The following is a 22,650-nucleotide window of genomic DNA, read 5'->3' as shown; positions in this document are numbered from 1 at the left end:
ATTTAATGAGAAGGTACCAGAACGATTGGTCAAAAAGCCACTTTCTTCAACAAAACAATTATGTGGTTCAAAGAGCGGCATGATCTGAGGGTCAGTGTTGAGGCAGTGCTGCACTGCCAGAAGGTGAGTGCTGAGGGACTACTGCACTCAAGAGAATGAGTGCTGAGGGAGTGTCGCACTGTCGGAGGGTCAGTGCCACTGCCAGAGGATGAGTGCTGAGGGAGTGTCGCACTGTCGGAGAGTCAGTGCTGAGGGAGTGTCGCACTGTCGGAGGGCCAGTGCTGAGGGAGTGTCGCACTGTCAGAAGATGAGTGCTGAGGGAGTGTCACACTGTCGGAGGGTCAGTGCTGAGGGAGTGTCATACTGTTGGAGGGTCAGTGCTGAGGGCGAGCCGTACTGTCGGAGGGTCAGTACTGAGGGAGTGCCGCAATATCAGAAGGTGTACAACATGAAGAGTTCTGTTCTGTCTCACTCACTCTGTCTCCATAGGGTGGAGTCAATGATCACATTTCTCTGTCAGCTTATGTGACGTCAGCGTTATTGGAATCAACACTTTCAGGTTCTGAGATGGTGAGAACTTCATCACAGACATCGGGGATTGGGGAATCTGAGGGCGAGAAACACGTGGAATTGGGGATTGTTGGGAGTGGGGAATCCAGGGATGAGAAACATGTAGGATCTGGGATTGTTGAGAGTGGGGAACTTTGAGGTAAGAAATGTGGGATTGGGAATCGTTGAGAATTGGGAATCTGTGGGTGAGAAACATGGAATTGCAGATTGTTGAGAGTAGAGATTATGGGGAGGTAGGTGAGAAATGCGTGGAGTTGGAGATTTCTTTGGAGTGGGGAGTCTGGGAGTGAGAAACGTGGAATTGTTGGGAGTTGGGAATCTGGGGGTGGTTGGGGATTGAGGATGTCGGATGACTGCGCTTGAGAATTTGCTAAGCGTTTGGGTTGGGGAGGGAATTTGGGGCGAGGAGCATGGGGAATTGCAAGTGGGGGATTTTCACCATGTGCTCTACGTGCGATTCAGTGTTCCTTAGTCACTCTCTCCATCGTCTTTCTAGAGCCTGATTACAAACAGGGCCCTGAGCTGCCTGCGGTCTACATTAGAGACAGTGAACAGCACTTACACCCTCTCACTTCTCGCCTACACCTTCACGCTGGGCCAGGACCAGTTTGCGAGGACAAGAGTTCTCCAGCGGCTGGAAAAATTGGCCATCAAAACAGGTATGGCTATGTTCGTCCACAGTCTCTCTGTGTCTGTCTCCTGCTCTCTCTTCCCTCGCTACCCTTTCATTTCCTCTGGCCAGAGAGTGCTGGGACTTTGGCCTGTGGGCTGTCAATGGTTGGTGACATGGTGGTTCAGTGATTAGCACTGCTGCCTCACAGCACCAGGGACCTGGGTTCGATTCCACCCTCGGGCAACTGTCTGTGCAGAGTTTGAACATTCTCTGTCTGTCTGGGTGGGTTTCCTCCAGGTGCTCCGGTTTCACCCCACAGTATAAGGTGCAGGTTAGGGGAATAGGCCATGCTAAATTGCCTGTAGTGTCCAGGGATGTTTAGGTTAGGTTGGTTAGTCATGGGAAATGTATGGGTAAGGGAATGGGGTTGGGGGGGATGCTCTTCGGAGGGCCAGTGTGGACTTGTTGGACCAAATGGCCTGTTTCCACATTGCAGGGATTCTGTGACCTGTGAACAATTAATGGTAAACCTCCCATCTCTGGGTTGCAGACAGATTGACTCATTGGCAGCAAGAGGAGACCCTGGAGAGAGAGGAAGAACACGGATACTGGTGGAGAGCACCCTCTGCGGAGGTTGAAATGACAGCCTATGTGCTTCTGGCCCTCCTCTCTCAGCCCCAGATCACACACTCTGAATTGGACAATGCCACATCCATTGTTCGCTGGCTGGTCAAGCAGAGGAATCCGTATGGAGGCTTCGCATCAACCCAGGTAATACCCAGAGAGTGGTCCTCAGTATAATTCTGGCTGCGAGATCTGATCACTGAAGAGGTACACATCATTTCAGGATGGAATAAGGAAGGTTGAGTGTGCAGAACTGGTAGATGCAGTATATATAGATTTTCAGAAGGCATTCAGTGAGGGTGGAATGATTAATAGGCAACATTGGTTCATAGAGTTAAGGATGGTTTATTAACATTGCTAAGAGCAGAGGTAATCATTGGCTAATCAAATTCAAGAGCAGAAAGTGAGCAGAATAGTGAAGATTTGGAGTTGGCAGGTATTGAATAGAGTGGTCTAGAACAAAGGACATTACTGGGGGATCAGATAAGAACTGCATGAATAGAGAGATGGGGAATCACATGTTGAATTTTGTTAATAACTTGAAGCTAGGTACAAAGGTAGGAGAACCCTGAAAAGGTTGGCTGTGACATGTCTGTGATTGTAGAAGGGTCACAGGCAGTCAGCATACAGCTTCATTCATACATTGGAAGCAGTTCATCAGATTATTTCTGGGATGGAGGACCTTGTCCTGCGATGGAATGCTGAGTGAATGAGGTCAATGTTGCCTGGAGTTTAGGAGAATGAGAGGGATTTCATTGAGACTGACAATGTTCTCTAAGAGGTAGGCAAAAGGGGAATCACTGAGAGATTGTCCTCACCCTTGAACCCACCCTGCTTGGGGAAAGTGCTGTGTGGGGACAGATTCTCAGGAGAGGAGGGCAGTCTTAGACTGAGATGAAAGGATGTTTCTTCCCTCAAAGGGGTGTGCAGCTCTCTATTTCTTTACCCCAGAGGGTTATGAATGCCCTATTGCAGAATATATTCACACAGAGATTCAGTACACTTTGGTCTGTTGGGGGGGTGGAGGGATTTGGGGAGTGAGGAGGCGAGAGTGTGGAGTTGAAGCCAATGATTAGCCGACAATTGCACTGCATGGTGGAGCAGGCATGATAGAATGAATGCTCTACTCCAGCCTTTAAAAGCTCTTGTGTCAAGGCAGGGATTGAAGCCTTTCCTCATGTGAGTGTCAGTGTGCTTTCCTGCTTGCTGGTTGGGGGTGCACTATCAGAATGACTAACACTTTCCTTCTGCCCCCAGGACACAGTGGTTGCTCTCCAGGCCCTGGCTCTATACACTGAGCTGACCCATGTAGGTGGTCATCAGAGCTCAGTGAATGTCACCTCGGAAACAACATTCCACAGGGAATTCCGTGTTGATGATTCCAACCAGCTCCTGCTCCAGAGAGAAGCCTTGACAGAGATTCCCGGAAAATACAATGTGTTGATCACAGGGAGCAGATGTGTCCTCCTCGAGGTCAGTCACTGCTTCCCCAGTCACCCTGAGGGAGGGACATGGGTGGGGGAGTTGGTGGAGGCAGGAGTAAGGGAAACAAGGGAGGCAGGAATGAGGGGCAGCAGAGAGAGGCAGTGAGGGGCTCAGGGAGGTGGGAGTGAGGGATGCGGGTAGGCGGTGGGAGTGAGGGACACGAGGGAGGCAGAAGTGAGGACACTCAGGAGGCAGACTAAGGGTCACAGGGAAGTGGGAGTAAAGGGGATGGGGGCAGTGAGGGACACAGGGAGGTGGGAATGAGGGCCACAGCGGAGGCAGGATTGAGGGACACAGAAGGAAGTCGAAATGAGATGCGGGGAGATGTGGGAGTGAGGGGCACGAAGGAGGCAAGAGTGAAGGATGTTGGGGGGAAGGTGGGAATGAGGAACACGGGAGGAGGTGGGAGTGAGGGACAGGAGCACATAAGGGTGAGGGACACAGTGGCAGAGGGAGTGAGGGACAGCAGGAGGTGGGAGTGAGGTACAGTGAGACAGGAGTGAGGGGCACAGGATGTTGAGAATGTTGCTATGGGGATTTGTTAGTGAGTGTTGGCGACTTGATGCTATTTTAGTCACAAAGTAATTGATGGTTCCATCCCCAGACTATTCTCCGTTATAACGAACCTGTCAAACCCAAAGATTCTGTCTTCAAACTTTCGGTGGCAATGTTGGAACAAAATTCATTGGACCCTCTGCTTCAGGGGGAGCAAACTTATAGGATTTTTCTCAATGTCACGTGAGTCATGAGGTTTTTTTAATTCATTGAGGGGATGAAGATTCCTTGCTTTCCCTTTGTTTTCCCTTGTGAATGTGGTGGTGAGCTACATTCTTGAACTGATGCAGTCTTTGTGCTTTAGGTAGACCCATAATGCAGCTAGGGAGGGAACTCCTGGAGGAATTCCAGGATTTTGACCCAGCAACATGGAAAATATGGTGATGCATGACTGGTAAATAGGGACCCTCACTCCCACACCAAATAAGCACTGACCATCACACACAAATCAGACTTGGAGGGCAACTTGCAGACAATGGCACTCCCATGTGTCTGTTGTCCATCTAGATGGAAGTGTCGCTAGTTAAGAAGGTGTTGTCCAAGGAATCCTGGTGCATTTCTGCAGTGCTTTTTATAATGGCAGACTGGAAGCAAGATGTAAAGTGAAATACAGGGTCTGTATGTAAGAGTGTGGTTCAGTGTTGACCAGTCCTAAGAGCAATAGTCAGTAGTTAATGGGTGTGAGAGCAAGGATTAGTATAAGCTGGCAATCAGAGTGAATGTCACTATTTACTGGGATGTGGAAATGACGCTCAGTCATTACTGGGTGTGGGAGTGAGAGACTGTATTCACTGGGCATGGTGCGATGGTCAGTATTTACTGGGTGTGTCAATAACAGTCATCATCTGTTGTGTTATCAGTCATGAGAGTTATGGTTGATATTGACTGGGCGTGAGACTGAGTGTTTGAATTCATTCTGCTTGGGAGTGAGGTTCATTAGTTGGTGGGTTTTGGTGTGATGACAAGGATATATTGTCTGGGTGTGGGAGTAAGAGTCAGAATTTACTGTGGGTTGGTGTGAAGCGCAGTATTAATTGGGTATAGGAGTGGGTGTCAGTATTTAGAGAGTGTTGGAGACACTGTATCAGAATTTACTGCATATGAGAGGAATGGGCAATATTTACTGGCTGTGGGTAGTAGTTATTCGGTGTGAGAGTGATGATTTGTATTTACCGTGTGGGAGGGACAGTCAGTATTTGCAGGGTTTGAGAGTGTGTGTCAATATTTATTGGTTGAAAGCATGATGGCCAGGAATTATTGGTACGCGTCTGAGAATCAGTATTTATTTGGTTTGAGATTGACAGGCAATATTTGTTCACTATGGCAGAGGCAGTCAGTATTATCTGGGTCTGGATGTGGTACAGACGGTCAGTATTGACTGCATATGGGACTGATGATAAATATTTACTGAGTGGACGATTGAAGGTTATTATTTACAGGATGTGGGGGTAAGGGTGAGTTTAAAATGGGTGTGGGTGAGACTATCAGTCTTTACTAGGTTCGGGAGTGAGGATCTGTAGTTATTGGTTGTGAGAGGGATGGTCAGTATTTACTGGGTGTGGGAGTGAGGATTTGTAGTTAATGGCTTTGGATGCAATTTACTAGGTGCTGGAGTAGGGGTTTAGTATTATCTGGGCAAGAGATTGTGAGTTGGTATTTACAGCGTGTGGAAGTAACAGTGAATGTTATCTACATGAACCGTGAGTTCCTTCTGCCCCTGTACTTCTTTCAAAGTTGTACCATTGATCCTGTATTATCTCTCAGCGATTCCTCTACCAATATACATTACCTTAAATTTCTGTGCATTGAAATTTGTCTGCCAGGTGTCTGCTCATTTGGCTAACTTGACAATGTCCCTCTGAAGTCACTAAACATCACCCTCACAGTTGACTATTCTCCCTAGAGATAATGGGAACTGCAGATGCTGGAGAATTCCAAGATAATAAAATGTGAGGCTGGATGAACACAGCAGGCCAAGCAGCATCTCAGGAGCACAAAAGCTGACGTTTCGGGCCTGGACCCTTCATCAGAGAGGGTCCAGGCCCGAAACGTCAGCTTTTGTGCTCCTGAGATGCTGCTTGGCCTGCTGTGTTCATCCAGCCTCACATTTTATTATCTTGACTATTCTCCCTAACTTAGTTTCAAACGTTAGTATTCATCTAATTGCTGCTTCAATGTCATGAAAGTGTCTGACTCATCCATTCAGTAATTCACTGAGAGTGAGAGTGAGTGCCAGTGTGCGCCAAGAGTGAGAGTCAGTGTGTACCGAGAGTGGGAGTGAGTGTGAGCACGTGCCGAGAGTGGGAGTGAGTGTCAGTGTGTAGCGAGAGTGGGAGTGTCAATCTCTGAATGCACTAGGTGTCAGAGTGAGTGTCTATATTTACTGGTAATGAGAATGACTGCCTATATTTACTGGGTATGAGAATGGCTGTCTATACTCATTGGGTATGGGAGGTATGGGCATTGTTTACAGGATGTGGAAATGAGTGTCTGAATTGATTGGGAGTTGGAGTGAGTGTCTGTATGTACTGTTTGTGGGAGTGATGGTCTGTATTTAAGAGAGTAAGGGTCAGTATTTACTGTGTGTGGGTACTGTTTTCACTTCATGCTCTCCCATGAGCCTCAATCTCACTCTCTTTCTCACACGATTTTAGCTACACTGGTGATCGTCCTTCTTCGAACATGGTGATTGTTGAAGTGGAGCTCCTGTCTGGATTTTCTGCTGATAAAGAATCTTATAAAAATGTGAGTTTGTTCTTTGCTTAGTTTCTTGAATTTTGCTAAAATTTCCACCCTTCACTCAGCTCCACATGGTTCACCTTTTTAACCCTCCTGCACACTCTCCACCCAGTTATGGGATCAGACTGTCCACCAACACAATGCTGCACACATTTCCTTGCACTACTCTCTCCAGTACGCTTCCTCACAGCCGACTTAATCCTTGTGTTTCATTGCCTCCTTCTCGTTCCCATATTTTCAACAATAGAACCTCTTCCAAAATATCATCCTTTTCCCTAAGCTGTGGATTTACTCTGCTCTTCTTGATTGGATCTGCGAAGAATAGATCGGCATTAGGTGTAATTACTGGAAACAGAATCAGAGACATCATCGCTGTACAGAACGTATCTCCCTTGACCAAGAGACTGCTAGGGCCATGAATCATGAGGATGAGAACCATGAAGTTCAGAGCATATCACAGACTGGTCAGTTGGGCAGAGCAGTGCCAGATGGAATTCACCCTGGAAAACTGAGAGCTTATGCTCTTTGTTCTTTTCAAGGAATGTGGGTGTCACTGGCTATGCCATCTGCTTTTGTCCATCCCTAATTGTCCATCCCTAGTGTATTTACAAGGCAGCCAATTTACTGTGGGTATGTAGTCACACACAGAAACAGGCACTTCAGCTCAACTCATTCATGCCAACCAGGTTCTGAAAGTGAACTAATCCCATCTGCTGGCATTTGACCCATATCCTTCTAAACCTTTTCTATCCATGTACCTGTCCAAATGTCTTTTAAATACTGTAATTATACTCATACCACTTCCTCTGGCAGCTCGTTCCTTATATGCATCTGCATGAAAAAGTTGATCCTCATGTCTCTTTTAAATCTTTCCCTTCTCACCTTAAACGTATGCCCTCTAGTTTTGGACTCCCCTAACCTGGGGAAAAGGACTTGGCTATTCCCCTCATCTATCCCCCTCGTGATTTTTTTAAACCTCTCTGTTGTCACCCCTCAGCCTCCTGCACTCTAGGGACAAATGACCCAGCCTATCCAGCCTCTTCGAACCCTCTAGTTTTCATCAAACCCTGTCAATCTTTTTGCAGTCTTTCTGTAAGTGGGTTCACAGCAGCCAGGGACTGTACAAAATAAAAATCCACTCAGTTTGAGGGCTGGAGCTGTCAGTAGATCCCAAGAGATGGCAGGATACTTGTTGGGAGTATGTTAGTCCCATCTCCTGGGGGGATAGCTTGGATGAAGGGGACACAGGGTCAGCTTTATGGTCCTCCAATTTGTTGGGGAGGATTAATTTTCAAGAGGGTGCTTGATCCAAACCTCCCAGATATAAACCAGACTGGATAAAGACAGCAGATTTCATTCTTTAAGGGTCACGAGTGAATGAAATGGGTTTCTGTAAAAACAAATCAGAAATGGTTAACTGTTCATCCATAGGCTGTCTTTTTATTGAGTTCTAATTTCAGCTTTAGAACATTAGCTGTGGGGCCTGGATTACTGGTCCAGTTATACTACCACTAGACCATCTCCTGTCCATTGGGAAACCTAACAAAGCTTGTTTTCACTATGTATGGCGGCAGCCTGGAAGGTGCTGAAGAACAGAGGGAACTTACTGTGCATAGTTACGTATTCATATGGGAATCTTGCTTTTATCAGCCAAGCCACAGAATACATGAAGAGGAATGTTGGAACTGTATAAAATGAAGGTTAGGCCACAGCTAGAGTATGGTGTGCAGTACTGGAATCCACATTATAGGAAAGATATAATTGCACGAGAGAGAGTGTGTGGAGGACACTCACCAGGAAGCTGCCTGGACTGTAGGGCTTTAGCTTTGAGGAAACATTGGACAGGCTGGGATTATTCCCCTTGGAGCAGTAAAGGCTGAGAAGTAACCTGATAGAGGTGTATAAGATTATGATCGGCTTAAATAGAGTGAGTAGTTTCTACTGTAAAGTAGGCTTAGTGTAGTTGGTGTAAATCAGTGATAAGGCTTGATGGGCCAAAGGGTCTTTTCTGTGTTGCTTGACTCTAAAACACTCTCTCTCTTGCAATGACTCAATAAGGAGGCATATATCCCATTACTACACGGTCTGTAACCAGCGGCACAGATTTATATGAAAAAGTAAAATGTTTAAGAAGACAGTTGAGGTCAAAAAAATCACTGTATTTTGTGGACATGATAATTGGATTCATCCAATTAAGTGTAGTAAAAAGAAAAGATAGATTGTTTTTTCATTGAGTGGGTGGTGGGAGCCTGGAACACACTGCCTGAAAGAGTGCATATGTCAGACATTCTTGTAAACATTGAAACAGTGTTCAGATATTCACTTGCTTTGATCCAGGGCTATGGATGAAGAGCTGGCAAATGCTGAGAGATATTTATTGGCTAGCATAGACAGGATTGGCCAAATGGCCTCCTTCTGTGCTGTGAGTCAATCAGAACAATGTTGTTGAAATGAATTGAAGGAATGAAAAGTAGGAAAAGCAGGACTGTCAAAGTATGGGATACGGGTCAAAAAAAATCACTGTATTTTGTGGACATGATAATTGGATTCATCCAGTTGGCAATTAAGTGTAGTAAAAAGAAAAGATAGATTGTGGTACAGGACAATAGAAAGGGACTGAATTGGGGCCACTGTCTAAAATCCTAACTGACAATGGAGACATTTTGTCAATGATGTACATGTGTGAAAGTATGAACCCCATCATGGTCATGTTTTGGTGGGTGGGGGAGAAATCCATAAATTCCTTCGGTAACAGGTGATCATGGCCTGGCTACAACGAGAATGTCAATGATCTGCATCCCTGGAGAAGGTTATTCGTTCAGACTGAAGTCTGAGAAAATTCAACATACTGGATGACCATCAGCAGGATTCATTCAGGGATCAGGTATGTGACAAAGGAAAAGGGCAATCATGTTGGAAAGGCTCAGGTAAGGTTATCTTTCGTGATCAAAAAATTAGCAATTATACAGACTGGAAATCCAATGGTTATAGGTGTGTTTCTCAAAGCTAATTAGTGCCAATTACACACTTACAGAATATGACCAAGTCATCGAGAGAGTTAACCTAGCAGTTCACAGACACCAATGGTGGACAGGCATCATTACCCAGGTTCTGACAGATGAACGACTGTCTGAGTATGGACAAAGTTTACAGACTTAGTAAATGGGGGCCAAGTTATTTGCTCCAGAGAGCAACAGCTGAATGTTGGCAACAATGGAACAAATGTATCAGAAAGGTCCAGCGAATGGAAGACAACTCCCACTGTAGGGAGAGCCAATGTTCAATGCAAAGTTTAGCTAAATTTGCAAGGTGACAGTCAAGAAAGTAAGATGTATAGATTGGTAAAATAAGGCAAAGGAGTAGAGGCCAGTAAATACAATATAAGGTCTGAAAGTGAACCTGAAAATGAACAGGGCCTTAGGAAAGTATCACAATATTACGCCAGAAAATCTATTCAAGATGTGTGGAACACACACCACTTGGATATGGTGAGAGATGCTTATGTTTGAGAGGTTTTAATGGCTACAAACAGACAGGTTGATAGAAGAAGCCCAACAGAAGGAGTTGGTGATCTGGATAGGATTGATGTATACATTGAGGTACCAGAGAGGTTATAGCCAGCCTTATCACACAGATAGATAAGTGGAGAAAATGTTTCTCCAAGTGGGACATATAAGGCTAAAACTAGACTTTAGGGGCCTTCACTTTTTAAACTTAGTGACCGAGGTGTAAGAAAATTGATCCTGGCAATTTTCGTAGCTGTTAGTGTCAAACTCCTGGGAATTTACGTCAATCCATGTAAAGGCTACATCTTTTAAAGGGTGAAATTTTTTAAAGAGAGCTACTTTTGAAACCTTCCAAAATGCAAACACATGCTTCCAGCATTGGATTACCCGGAGGATAGAAAGCTAGTGCGTTTTTTGTGATGCTTCCCATGCCAGTCTTCCAGATGAACAGTCAAATCAGCCCACGTTCAAGGATTGTTTGCATTGAAAATTTTCATTTAAAGAAAAGCAAGGAATCTGTCAGTGAAGTGAGACTGAGCTGCTGACTGGGATTATTTGTTGAATTCAACGACTGTGTAAACATAAAGAGGGGACAGCAGAGTGTTTGGGTTGAAGTCCTACCTGTCCCATCAGTGTATCATGATATGTCTGAACAGGTTGACTTAGAAATAAGTAGATAAAGGAAGATACAGTCGGTTCTGCTATAACACGTGTTCCAGCAACACAAACTGGCTATAATGCAACTGACAAATAGGGGAATGCTATTTCTAAAACACAAACTTGTGTTGCCTATAATGCAATCCATTGGCGCATGGAAGAATACATGTCAACAACACATGATCATTTCAGGGGCTGTGCTCTCAATATGTGCAATGTTAGCAGCTAGAGTGTCTCTGCATTGGCATCATGTGATCATTTTGCAAACCTTATTCATGAAGTGCTTTCTGTGAGAGGTACAGTACCCCATGATTTTTGGGTTTTTTTTTGCAACGTCTGCTGTATTACACACAAATTACAGGGACAAAGTGATAAGCATGTAGGCCAGAAGCATCCTGGTGATAAACTTGCAAGTGGTGAACGTAAAAGAAAGGCTATCGTTAAAAAATATATAAAAGGAAAGCTAGAGATAATGGGAACTGCAGATGCTGGAGAATTCCAAGATCATAAAATGTGAGGCTGGATGAACACAGCAGGCCAAGCAGCATCTCAGGAGCACAAAAGCTCCTGAGATGCTGCTTGGCCTGCTGTGTTCATCCAGCCTCACATTTTACTAAAAGGAAAGCTAGATGTTATAAAGCGTTTTTAGCGGAATGAGGGAACAAGTGTTATAGTTTGCATAACAGGAATGTAGGAGTCTACCTTGCGCACCATGAAAGACAATGCAGAAAAGATTAAAGCAAGCTGTTTTGCTGGAATATGTCTGAGTGCTAGCAAACCTATGAGGTCTCTGACAAAGTAGCTTGAGGAGATGGAGCAGCTCCTATGTGTGTGGATAGAAAATCAAACGAAAATGCGATCTTGGATCATCTTTCTCTCCATAAAAGAAAAAACCTTATCAATTTATGAAGGTCTAACAAGAAAAGCTGAAAATCCAGCAGATGTGCCTGCCTTTATCGCTAGCGGTGGCTGGCTTGCTGATTTTAAAAATCTTTATGCTTTGCATCATGTAAAGTTACGTGGCGAAGCTGCCAATTTAGACAAGGAGAAAGTAATGGCATTTCCTCTCACAGAAAAAAATAATAATTAATGAAGAAGGCTACAACTTATGTTAAATTTCAATTTGGATGATGCAGCCCAGAGGAAGATAAGGACAGTCTTCTGCAATTTTGGAAGAGCTTTAACATCAAGAATGCAATTGACATTATTACGGAGCCTGGGGTGATGTCAGTAAGGACTACTAACATGCAGTTTAGCAGAAGATTCTCCTAGATTTTTTTTCAAGATTTCAAAGGCTTTGAGCCGTCAGAAGAGCTCCCAAGAATCAAAGAACAATGTGTTGATCTTACAAAGCAAGTTGGATTTGAAGAAGTGGAGAGTGAGGATGTTGAAGAGCTGCTTGAATCCCACTGTGAAGAACTCTCTAACAGCTGATCTACAACAACTTGTTGCTGACAGTTCAGTGGAAAGTGGAGATGAAGAAGACCCTGTGGGAAATTGAGAAGCAGTTGCAGCTCTTAGAGGACAACAATTACAATTGAAAGCACAGCAGGGTAGCAGTTCATGGAATACGATCTTATGAATAGTTTCTTCATGAAAGAAGAAAAACAGCAAAGCAGCAAAAACTGGATGTCTTTTCTTAATAAAACCCCCCAAGAAACAGTCAGAAGACAATGAACCACAACCATCCACTTCTGGATTAACAATTTTTGTCCTAACCCTGAAACTACAAGTGTGCCTGAAGATGGTGGTGATGATGATGACAATCCTCAGCCACTGTAGTAACGACAGAGCAACCCCAAAAGCACCTCTCCGACCAAGTCATCTTGGCAATTTTTCAAGGTAAGTCATTAAAATTTACTTTTAATTCATTAATAGATATGAATTAAACATTTATTCAAACTGTGCTAGCCTTTGTGTTGCGCTTTTGAGTGATTTTTGAGCAATTTTGAGTGATTTTTTTGATGGTCTGACCCTGTCCTGCTTTTAGCGTAGGCCCCGTTATTTCAGTCACGTGATTTTCAAAACACAATGTTGCGCAGGAACATGACTATTTCATTATAGCAGAACCAACTGTAGATGCTTCTGGGGTCAGGATGAACTGTGTGACTGAGTAGCCCTAACTGTCCATGAGTAAAGTATGTCCCAACTGTATTTCGACAATGTGCTTTGATTCAAATCGGCACCTACTAATTTCCACATTCAATGTGATGTCACAGCTGAATACGCTTTACCCTCCGCAACACTTCAGAATTCCCAAGGCACTGTTCCCTCTTTGATTGTCTGCACCACTCCTCAATGAACCACACCCCTTCCTGAGCAAACACTGAAGGTGCAGTGTCTGGCCATTCATCTGCTCTCTCCTCACCCTCCAGTTGCCTAGCCATTCCTTCTGTGTCTGGTGGCATTTTACTTGTACTAACTTTTTTCGGTCTCATCCTCAGCATTCACAAGTGCAACCTCCTCATCTCTGGCGTAACCAAGCTGGGGGTTCTTCATGGTGCAACACTTGGCTCTGACTGCTAGCATAATACCACAGTTCCAGGTGTCTGTCAGGATAATTCCTGGCTTTGCTCTCAATCTGGTCTCCCTGACCTTGCTGTGTTGTATCGTTCCAGTGAAGTCAGTGCAAGCTCCTAGAGTGGCTGGTCCTCTCCCAACTTAGTACTTTTTAAACTTTCCAGACTCTACAATTAGATCAAGGATTTAACATCTGTATCTTGTGCCCCATTTCTATTTTTTTTTGTGGATTTAGTGTTTTTGTTTTGTTCTCTGTCTGTCTCTCTCTCTCTATCTCTCTCTCGCTCTTTCTCTTAGATAATAAAATGTGAGGCTGGATGAACACAGCAGGCCAAGCAGCATCTCGGGAGCAAGGACTACTAACATGCAGTTTAGCAGAAGATTCTCCTAGATTTTTTTTCAAGATTTCAAAGGCTTTGAGCCGTCAGAAGAGCTCCCAAGAATCAAAGAACAATGTTTCGGGCCTAGACCCTTCATCGCTCTTTCTCATTTCTTTTCAGTGGCTGTTGTTCTGGAGTTTGACATTCACACCTCCTCTGGCTACCTCTTTTCTGTCTTTGATCTTTCATGGCACAAGGAATAATGATGAATTGTTCCAGGTTGTGGCAGCAAGTTTAAGGATAGGGAGATGATTTGAACTTGAACAAAATATTTGTTAGACCTCACCTGGAGTGATGTTCACAGTTGTGTGTTCAATTTCTAAGAGAGATGTGGATGCATTGGAGAGATTGCAGAAGCAATTTACAAAATGTTTCCAGGAATGAAAAATTTCAGTTTTGAGGATATATTGAAGAAGTTATGACTGTTCTCCCTGGAGAGAAGCCTGAGAGGAAATCTGACTCAGATATTCAAAATCATGAGTAGGATAGACAGGGCAGATAGAGAGAAGCTGTTCTCACTCGTGAAAGGAACGAAAACAAGATTGACTGTGATGTGCAAACGAAGCAAGTATGATGTCAGAAAAAGACTTTTTCGCAAAGTGATTTGTGAGGATCTGGAATACATTTCCTAGAAATGTTGCATTCGTGAGGGCAGTGGAGGGTTATTCAGATAGTAAGGTTGTGTCAGGATTTGGGAAAAGGCAGATGATTGGCACTACATTACAGAAGTGGTGCAGGCATGATGGGCCGATTGGCCTCCTTCTGTCCTGTGAAGTTCAGTGATTTTTATCATTCCACTTCTCTTGCCTTCATAATATCAGGACTCAGAGTCATATAGCATGGAAACAGACCCTTCAGTCCATGCTGAGTATGTTGCTCAAAATAAACTAGTCCCACTTGGCTGCAATTGACCCATATCCTTCTCAACCTTTCCTATTCATGCACCTGTCTAAATGTCTTCTAAATGTTGGAACTGTACCTGCATCTCCCACTTCCTCTGATAGTTCATTCCACATATGAACCATCCTCTGTGTGAAACTTTTGCCCCTCGGGTCCTTTTTAAATCTTTCTCTTTGCATCTTAAAAATATGCTCCCTAGGTTTGAACTCACCCATTCTAAGGAAAGGACCTTTGCTATCCAGGTTATCCATGCCCCTCATGATCTTATAAACCTCTATTAGGGTTGTCCCACAACCTCCTACACACCAGTAAAAGAAGTCTCAGACGATCCAGCCTCTCCATATAACTCAAATCCTCCAGCCTCCTAAACGTTCCATTCAATCTCTGAACCCTGTCCAATTTAATAATATCCTTCCTACAGCAGGGTGATCAGAAATGTACATAGTACACCACAAGTTGCCTAAACAATGACCTGTACATCCTCAACAAGATCTCCCAACTCCTACACTCAATGATCTGAGCAATGAAGGCAAGCGTTCAAAATGCCTTCTTAGCCACCCTGTCTACCTGTGACGCAACTTTCAGAGAACTATGTATTAACACCTCTAGGTCTCTTTGTTTGATAACACTACTCAGTGCCCTACTTTTAAATGTGTAAGTCCTGCCATTGTTTGTTTTGTCAAATTGCAATACCTCTCATTTACCCAAATTAAACTCCATCTGCCACTCATCAGCCCATTGACTCAATTGATCAAGATCCCTTTATAATCTTAGATAACTTCCTTCACTCAACTGTACATTCAATTTAGGTGTTATCCGCAAACTTATTAATTATGTCTCCTAAATTCTCATCAAAGTCATTTATAAAAATGACAATAAATGACAAAGTGGATCCAGCACTGATTTCTGCAGGACACCGCTGATCACAGGCCTCCAGTCTGATAAACAACCTTTCACCCCTACCCTCTGTCTCCTCAAGTCAATTTTGAATCCAATTGACAAGCTCTCCTGGAATCCCATATGATCTGATTTTATTGATCAGTTTTCCCCTTCCCAACACTTCAAAATTTTTCAAAATTGAGCCTGGTTCCATATGGCTTTCAGAAACATCACTGAGATGTAGGAGGTGAGCTCTATTTCACTCCCCACTGGTGCCTCCTGACTTGCTGACTGTTTGTGCGTTATAGGATCAAATTTTACAGCACAGATGGAGGGCATTTGACCCATTGTAGCTGTATTGGCTCCTGAAAGAGCTTCCGAGCATTCTTCAGTGCTATCTCCATAATCCTCTAAATTCATTTCTTTCAAGTGTTTTATCCAACTTGCTTTTGAAACCTCATGTGGAATCTGCCTCTACCACTCCTCTAGGCAAGGCATTCCAAATTTTAATAACTCTCTGAGTGAAGAAGTTTCTCCTCATCTCATTCTTAGCTCTCTCGCTGACAATCTTGAAATTGTGATCCCTACTTACTTACAGACCAACTGTGGAAATAGAACTCTTTACCCTGTCAAAATTGTTCATAACTTGAACACTGCAATCAGACCACCTCTTAATCTTCAATACTTCAAGGATAATAGGCCCAATTTCTGCCATTTTTCCTTGTATCTAAAATTCCTCATACCTAGTATCATTCTAGTAAATCTTCCATAATCTTCTTAACAACTGTTTGAATTTGTCTGGCCAGCTTCAGAAAATTATACACAAGAACCTCAAGATTCCTGTGATCCTGTACTCCCCTCAAAATTGTACCATTAAGCCTGTATTGTCATATTCCTTCTGTTAAAATCGATTACCTCACATGTCTCTGCATTGAAATTCATCTGCCAGGCATCTGCCCATTTGACCAACTCCCACTGAAGTCATCCAGCATCATCTTCACAATTCACTTTCTCCCAACAATTAATATCATATGCAAATTTATTACTTTTGCCCTCAGAAAAAAGCAAGGCTGTCAACACCTACAAACACCACTTACAACTTGTGTGCAAGCTGAGAAATGTGCATCCTTATGCACACTCTGTTTCCTATCTTTTAGCTAACTTCTAATCCATTATGCCAAGGAACCATCAGTCCTGAACCTTCCTAATTTGCTAACCAGCCTTCCATGTGGCACTGTATCACATACTTTCTGTAAGTCCAAATATGCAACATCCATATCACAACTCTTATCCACAGTCTGTGTGACCTTAAATAACCCAATTAAATGTGTTAGACATGACCTACCCTTGACAGAGCCATGTTGAATATCTAGTATCAACTTATTTTTCCTCTCAGTGTATTTTTACCTAATCTCATATGTGGTCTCCCCATCAGTATGTCGACTATTGACATAAAGCTGACAGTCCTGCAGTTTCTTGGGATATCAGTTGCCCTTTTTTCAAACAGAGGTGTCACATTTCAATCCTCCAGTCCCCCAGGACTAATTCTCTGTTCACAGAGGTTTGGAAAATTTCTATCAACGGCTCAGCAATTTGCATCCTTCTCTCATCAATCTAAGGCGTTTCCCATTCAAGCCTAGGGGACTTCCTACCTGGAGTGCTGCCAGCCTCTTGAGCACCTCATCTTCATCTAATGTTTCTCATTTGCTAAAACTCACATTTTCAACTAGGCCATTGTCACCATTTTCTATTTTGTTAAAGTTAAAGACAAAAGCATTCATTTAGTACTTTCTGCCATTTCCTTTGCTTCTGTGAGCAGATCACCCTGTTGTTTCTAATTGGCACTACTCAATCCCTCACTAATCTTTCACTGCTAATATGTTTGAAGAACATTTTACTATTTGTTTTAGTGCAGCCTGCCATCTGTGCTTCATGCTTCCTCACAGCCTTCCTTATCCCAGCCTTAGCCTCTCTCCTGCTTTTGAAACACTCTTCCTATTGCTATTATTATTCTGGCATGCATTGTAAACTTCTATATTTTCTCATCACTATCTTTTGTAAGTCATGTTACTCCAGTATTAGATACTCCATATTTGTTTCTTATGGGTATGTGCCCAGCTTATAGCCTGTTCATCTCTCTTTTGACAGTCACCCATTTATCACGCACTGTTTAATTCACCAAAATGCATTTCAATCAACCTGCTCCAGTTCAACTTTCAGACATCTAGACATTTAGACTTTTCTAGACAAGTCAAAGATCTAAATCATTGGCTGATTTTTATCCTTTTCCAACTTAATATTGTATACCATATTATATTTTGACCACTAGTCCTCAAATGCTCCCCAACTCTGATATTCTCCACTTGGCCTACCTCATTTCTTTAAAACAGGTTCAATACAGCCTCCTCCCTGAAGGGCTGGAAATGTACTTTTCCAGGAATATTTCCTCTGCACAGTTCAGGAATTTTTCCCCTCTGATGCCCCACATTCTTTTTTTTTCCCAGTCTACTGAAGGGTATTCAAAATCACCAACTGTCACACATGTCCCCCAGATTTTCATAATCTGCCTACAAATGCTCTCTTTTACTTAATTTCCACAATTTGGAGTTCTTTAATAATTACTCAACAAGGTCAACACTTGCCTCCTGTTTTGCATGTCCAAATATTTAGATTCTAATTTGGGAATTGCATACCATTCAAAGACAATGATATTATCTTTGAGCAAGACTGCTACACATTCTTAATAAAAACCAAAAGAACTGCGGATGCTGTAAATCAGGAACAAAAACAAAGTTGCTGGAAAAACTCAGCAGGTCTGACAGCATCTGTGGAGGAGAAGATAGAGTTAACATTTCAGGTGCAGTGACCTTTCCTCAGAAGGGTCCTCAGTTCTGAGGAAGGGTCACTGGACCTGAAACGTTAACTCTGTTTTCTCCTCCACAGATGCTGCCAGACCTGCTGATCTTTTCCAGCAAGTTTGTTTTCATTCCTGCCACACATTCTACATTTTTTACACACCCTATTTTTAACTAAAAGTCTTATAATCTGGGGTGTTAAGAAACCAGTTCTGTTCTGTCGGTGCTAGTGTTATGATGGCTCATTAACATTCATCATTGCAATTAATATTTCTTCTCAATTATTGTCATTCATTGGTGAGTGGGGTTCCACAGGGCTCTGTCCTTGGGCCTCTACTGTTTGTAATTTTTATTAATGACTTGGACGAGGGAATTGAAGGATGGGTCAGCAAGTTTGCAGACGACACAAAGGTCGGAGGTGTCGTTGACAGTGTAGAGGGCTGTTGTAGGCTGCAGCGGGACATTGACAGGATGCAGAGATGGGCTGAGAGGTGGCAGATGGAGTTCAACCTGGATAAATGCGAGGTGATGCATTTTGGAAGGTCGAATTTGAAAGCTGAGTACAGGATTAAGGATAGGATTCTTGGCAGCGTGGAGGAACAGAGGGATCTTGGTGTGCAGATACATAGATCCCTTAAAATGGCCACCCAAGTGGACAGGGTTGTTAAGAAAGCATATGGTGTTTTGGCTTTCATTAACAGGGGGATTGAGTTTAAGAGTCGTGAGATCTTGTTGCAGCTCTATAAAACTTTGGTTAGACCGCACTTGGAATACTGCGTCCAGTTCTGGGCGCCCTATTATAGGAAAGATGTGGATGCTTTGGAGAGGGTTCAGAGGAGGTTTACCAGGATGCTGCCTGGACTGGAGGGCTTATCTTATGAAGAGAGGTTGACTGAGCTCGGTCTCTTTTCATTGGAGAAAAGGAGGAGGAGAGGGGACCTAATTGAGGTATACAAGATAATGAGAGGCATAGATAGAGTCGATAGCCAGAGACTATTTCCCAGGGCAGAAATGGCTAGCACGAGGGGTCATAGTTTTAAGCTGGTTGGTGGAAAGTATAGAGGGGATGTCAGAGGCAGGTTCTTTACGCAGAGAGTTGTGAGAGCATGGAATGCGTTGCCAGCAGCAGTTGTGGAAGCAAGGTCATTGGGGTCATTTAAGAGACTGCTGGACATGCATATGGTCACAGAAATTTGAGGGTGCATCCATGAGGATCAATGGTCGGCACAACATTGTGGGCTGAAGGGCCTGTTCTGTGCTGTACTGTTCTATGTTCTATGTTCTATGTTCTATTTCAGAGCATGGACAGTTTCAAAATCAGAAAAGCTGAATTGCAAGATGGGTCCCTGTTTCTGTACCTCGATCCGGTGAGCACTGAGTGTTTTTTTCTCTTTGTTCATTCACAGGATGAGGGCATCGCTGGCTAGGCTGGCATTTATTGCCCAGAGACCAGTTGTGAGTCAGCTACATTACTGTGGATCTGGAGTTACATGTAGGCCAGACCAAGTAAAGATGGCAGTTTCCTTCCCAAAAGGACATCGTGAACCAGATGGGTTTTGCCTGACAATCAGCAACGGATTCACGATCATCATTAGACTCTCAATTCCAGATATTTATTGAATTCAAATTTCACCATCTGCTGTGCCAGAATTCAAACTCAAGTCCCTAGACCATTACCTGGACTCTGGATTAACAATCAGTGATAATGCCACTGGACCACTGTCTCCCCTGAGTGAGAGCATGAAAAGGACAGGGGGTAGGAGGGCAGGAGTGGAAGAGGTGAGAGGCACAGCTAGAGGAAAGGGGGACTGAGTAGGAGGGATGGACAGGGCAAATCAGTGACAGAGAGAAGCAGAGAGACAAGTTGCAGAAACAAATAAATTAACCAAGTGCTGGTTTAGGGAGAAAGTTAGGGAGAGAGAAAGAGAGGGGGGAAGGGGGAGAAGCAGGATTAAACAGCAGAGGAGAAAGAGGGAGAGGATTGTAGGGGGGGGCAAGTGAGAGTGAGTCAAGGAACGCAAAGCAAAATTAGACAGGATGAGAAAAAGCGAGATAGAGTGAGAGGGAGGTGGGGGAAGAGAGGAGAAGCAGAATCAGACAGTAAAAGAGAAAGAGAGGATAGGGATAAGAGGGAGCTATAGGGAGGTGGAGGGTAGAAGGAGTTTTTTGAGAGACAGAGAGCAAGGGAGAGGGACAGTGAAACAGTAATGAGAGGAATGAGTGCAACTGAGAGACAGGCAGAAAGTCTGAGATCCTAATGCTGTGATTTCTGTCTGCAGCATTTGGTGAGTGGTCTGACTCCCTTTCTCTCTCTAGATCGAAGTGAACCGTCTGCTACAATTTTCCATTGACACTATCCATCAGTTCAACGTGGAGAATCTGCAGCCTGCCATTGTGAAAGTTTACGATTATTACCACGGTGGTAAGTCCATTTGTACAGCAGTCCTCAATCCTCTTATGTTTCCACGTCCAATCTCCTGACGAGAATCTATTACTGCAGCACTAAAAATATACAATATCCAACACCAGCCTCTAACTTCTCAGGCGGAGTTCCAAACTTGCATAACATTCTGAGGGAAACAAATTCTCAACTCTTATCCTGAACAAGTGACCCCTAGTTTTAAAGCAGTGGTCCTGAGTCCTAGACTCACCAACATATGGAAATACCTTTTCCACTGTCACCTTTTCAAGACCATCCAGGTTCTTAGACACTTCAATATAATCAGCCGTGACATTTCTAAACTCCATGAAAACAAAATCAATCTCTCCAGCCTTTCCTCAAGCAGTAAGCAAGTGTTGTATCAAAGGACATTAGTGAGACTACTTCGGGATTACTGTGTATAGTTTGATCCCTTACTTCAGTTGGCATGCATTTGTATTGCAGGTAGTTTAGAAGAGATTCATTAGATCAGTTTCAGAGATGAAGAATTTGTCTTATAAATAGAGTTTGAGCAGACTCAGGTATGTAAAAGGATGGGAGGAGATCTAATGGAAGCACATAAAATGACACAGTCAATGTAGAGAGGTTGTGTCCCTTTGTGGGGAATCTAAGATGAGGAATCACATCAGAGTAAGGTGTGGCAGATTTAAATTGGATATAAAAGAGAATTATTTCTCTCAAAGACACAGGGATCTGTGGAAATACCCAAGAATGCAGTGAATACAGGACATTGAGCAACATTAAGGAGGAGATAGATTATTAATTAGTAACAGGCTGAAGAAAGCGGGCAGGAAAGTGATGTTTATACTGAGATGAGATCAGCCATGATAATATTAAATGATTGGGCTGAATGGTCTACTCCTGCCCCTAGTTACTAGGTTCACATAACACAACTTGCACATTTTAAATATCAATCCAGTAAACCCGCGTTGAGCCACCTCTAGGGCATTTAAATCATTTCTTAGACAAGGATACCTCAACTATGCACAGTATTTGAGATGTTGAATAGAATTTCTTCCCCTATTCTGTACCCTGCCCCAAGCCAGGTATACCCACCCACATGCCCTAAGTGAATAAACAACCAAACAACAAACTGCACATTTTAAGCGAATGACCATGGGTGGAAGCCAAAGAAAACCAGTTCTTAATAAGGATAAGGGGGATTATGGTCAGTTAGGGGTGATCATCTGGGGGTTTGACCAATTTTCATCCAAGGGGCTTGACACAGTCAGTCAGGTGCTTGGTTCTACCACAGTGTAGGGATCTGTACTGGGCCACAGGACTCCTGGGGAATTACATGTAGGTGCGGCTGGGAGGGAAGGTGAGGCAGGAGGGTGGGGTTGTGGAGGCTTCAGTCTTGAGGATGGGCCACCCTTTCCCTGCATTGAGAAAATAGGAGGAACTGCATGTGATAGATGTGGATGGGAGAACAATTAATGCTGATGGAGGAGCAGGGTTACAAGGAGTAGGAAATGTGAAGAACAGGAACAGCATTTCTTTTACTTGTTTATTTGGGTGGCATGGTGGCTCAGTGGTTAGCACTGCAGCCTCACAGCACCAGGGACCCAGGTTCAATTCGAGCCTCGGGAAACTGTCTGTGTGGAGTTTGCACATTCTCCCCTTGTCTGCGTGGGTTTCCTCCCATTTCCTCCCACAGTCCAAAGATGTGCAGGCTAGGTGAATTGGCCATGCTAAATTGCCCATAATATTCAGGGGTGTATGGGTAATGGGGGATGGGTCTCGGTGGGATGCTTCAAGGGGCGGTGTGGACTTTGTTGGGCCGAAAGGCCTGTTTCCACACTGTAGGGAATCTAATCCAGAAAAAAGTCATGATGGACAGTGGATTGACTCCTTAGAACTTTCTTAACAACAGAAAAAAGCTGATTTCAACTATTCTGAAATACCCCAGGTATCTGACAAAGCTTCC

General features: G+C 43.7%; 1 protein-coding gene and 1 long non-coding RNA gene across 5 annotated transcripts in view; one reads left to right on the top strand and one right to left on the bottom strand.

Moving 5' to 3' along the window:
• The window catches only part of LOC132206666 (uncharacterized), a 64,533-nt gene that overhangs the window by 21,013 nt on the left and 20,870 nt on the right, over nt 1-22,650 (bottom strand). The gene's annotated exons all lie outside the window — the stretch shown is intronic.
• LOC125448495 (alpha-2-macroglobulin-like) overlaps nt 1-22,650 on the top strand; it is a 109,814-nt gene that overhangs the window by 81,149 nt on the left and 6,015 nt on the right. For 2 of the 4 annotated variants that reach the window (XM_059641241.1, XM_059641245.1), the window contains 8 exons: nt 490-570; nt 1,067-1,229; nt 1,734-1,954; nt 3,065-3,280; nt 3,897-4,030; nt 6,502-6,592; nt 19,582-19,650; nt 20,600-20,705. In XM_059641241.1, coding sequence (XP_059497224.1) covers nt 490-570; nt 1,067-1,229; nt 1,734-1,954; nt 3,065-3,280; nt 3,897-4,030; nt 6,502-6,592; nt 19,582-19,650; nt 20,600-20,705 — 1,081 coding nt within the window. Of the gene's footprint in view, nt 1-489; nt 571-1,066; nt 1,230-1,733; nt 1,955-3,064; nt 3,281-3,896; nt 4,031-6,501; nt 6,593-19,581; nt 19,651-19,689; nt 20,193-20,599; nt 20,706-22,650 lie in introns of those variants that run through there. The other 2 variants (XM_059641243.1, XM_059641244.1) reach the window with 2 other exon arrangements.

This window comes from Stegostoma tigrinum, chromosome 41 (genome assembly GCF_030684315.1).
Source record: "Stegostoma tigrinum isolate sSteTig4 chromosome 41, sSteTig4.hap1, whole genome shotgun sequence".
In the NCBI taxonomy this organism is placed as follows: domain Eukaryota; kingdom Metazoa; phylum Chordata; class Chondrichthyes; order Orectolobiformes; family Stegostomatidae; genus Stegostoma; species Stegostoma tigrinum.
Note: the sequence above shows the minus strand (reverse complement) of the source record. Positions and strands in the feature narration are given on the sequence as shown.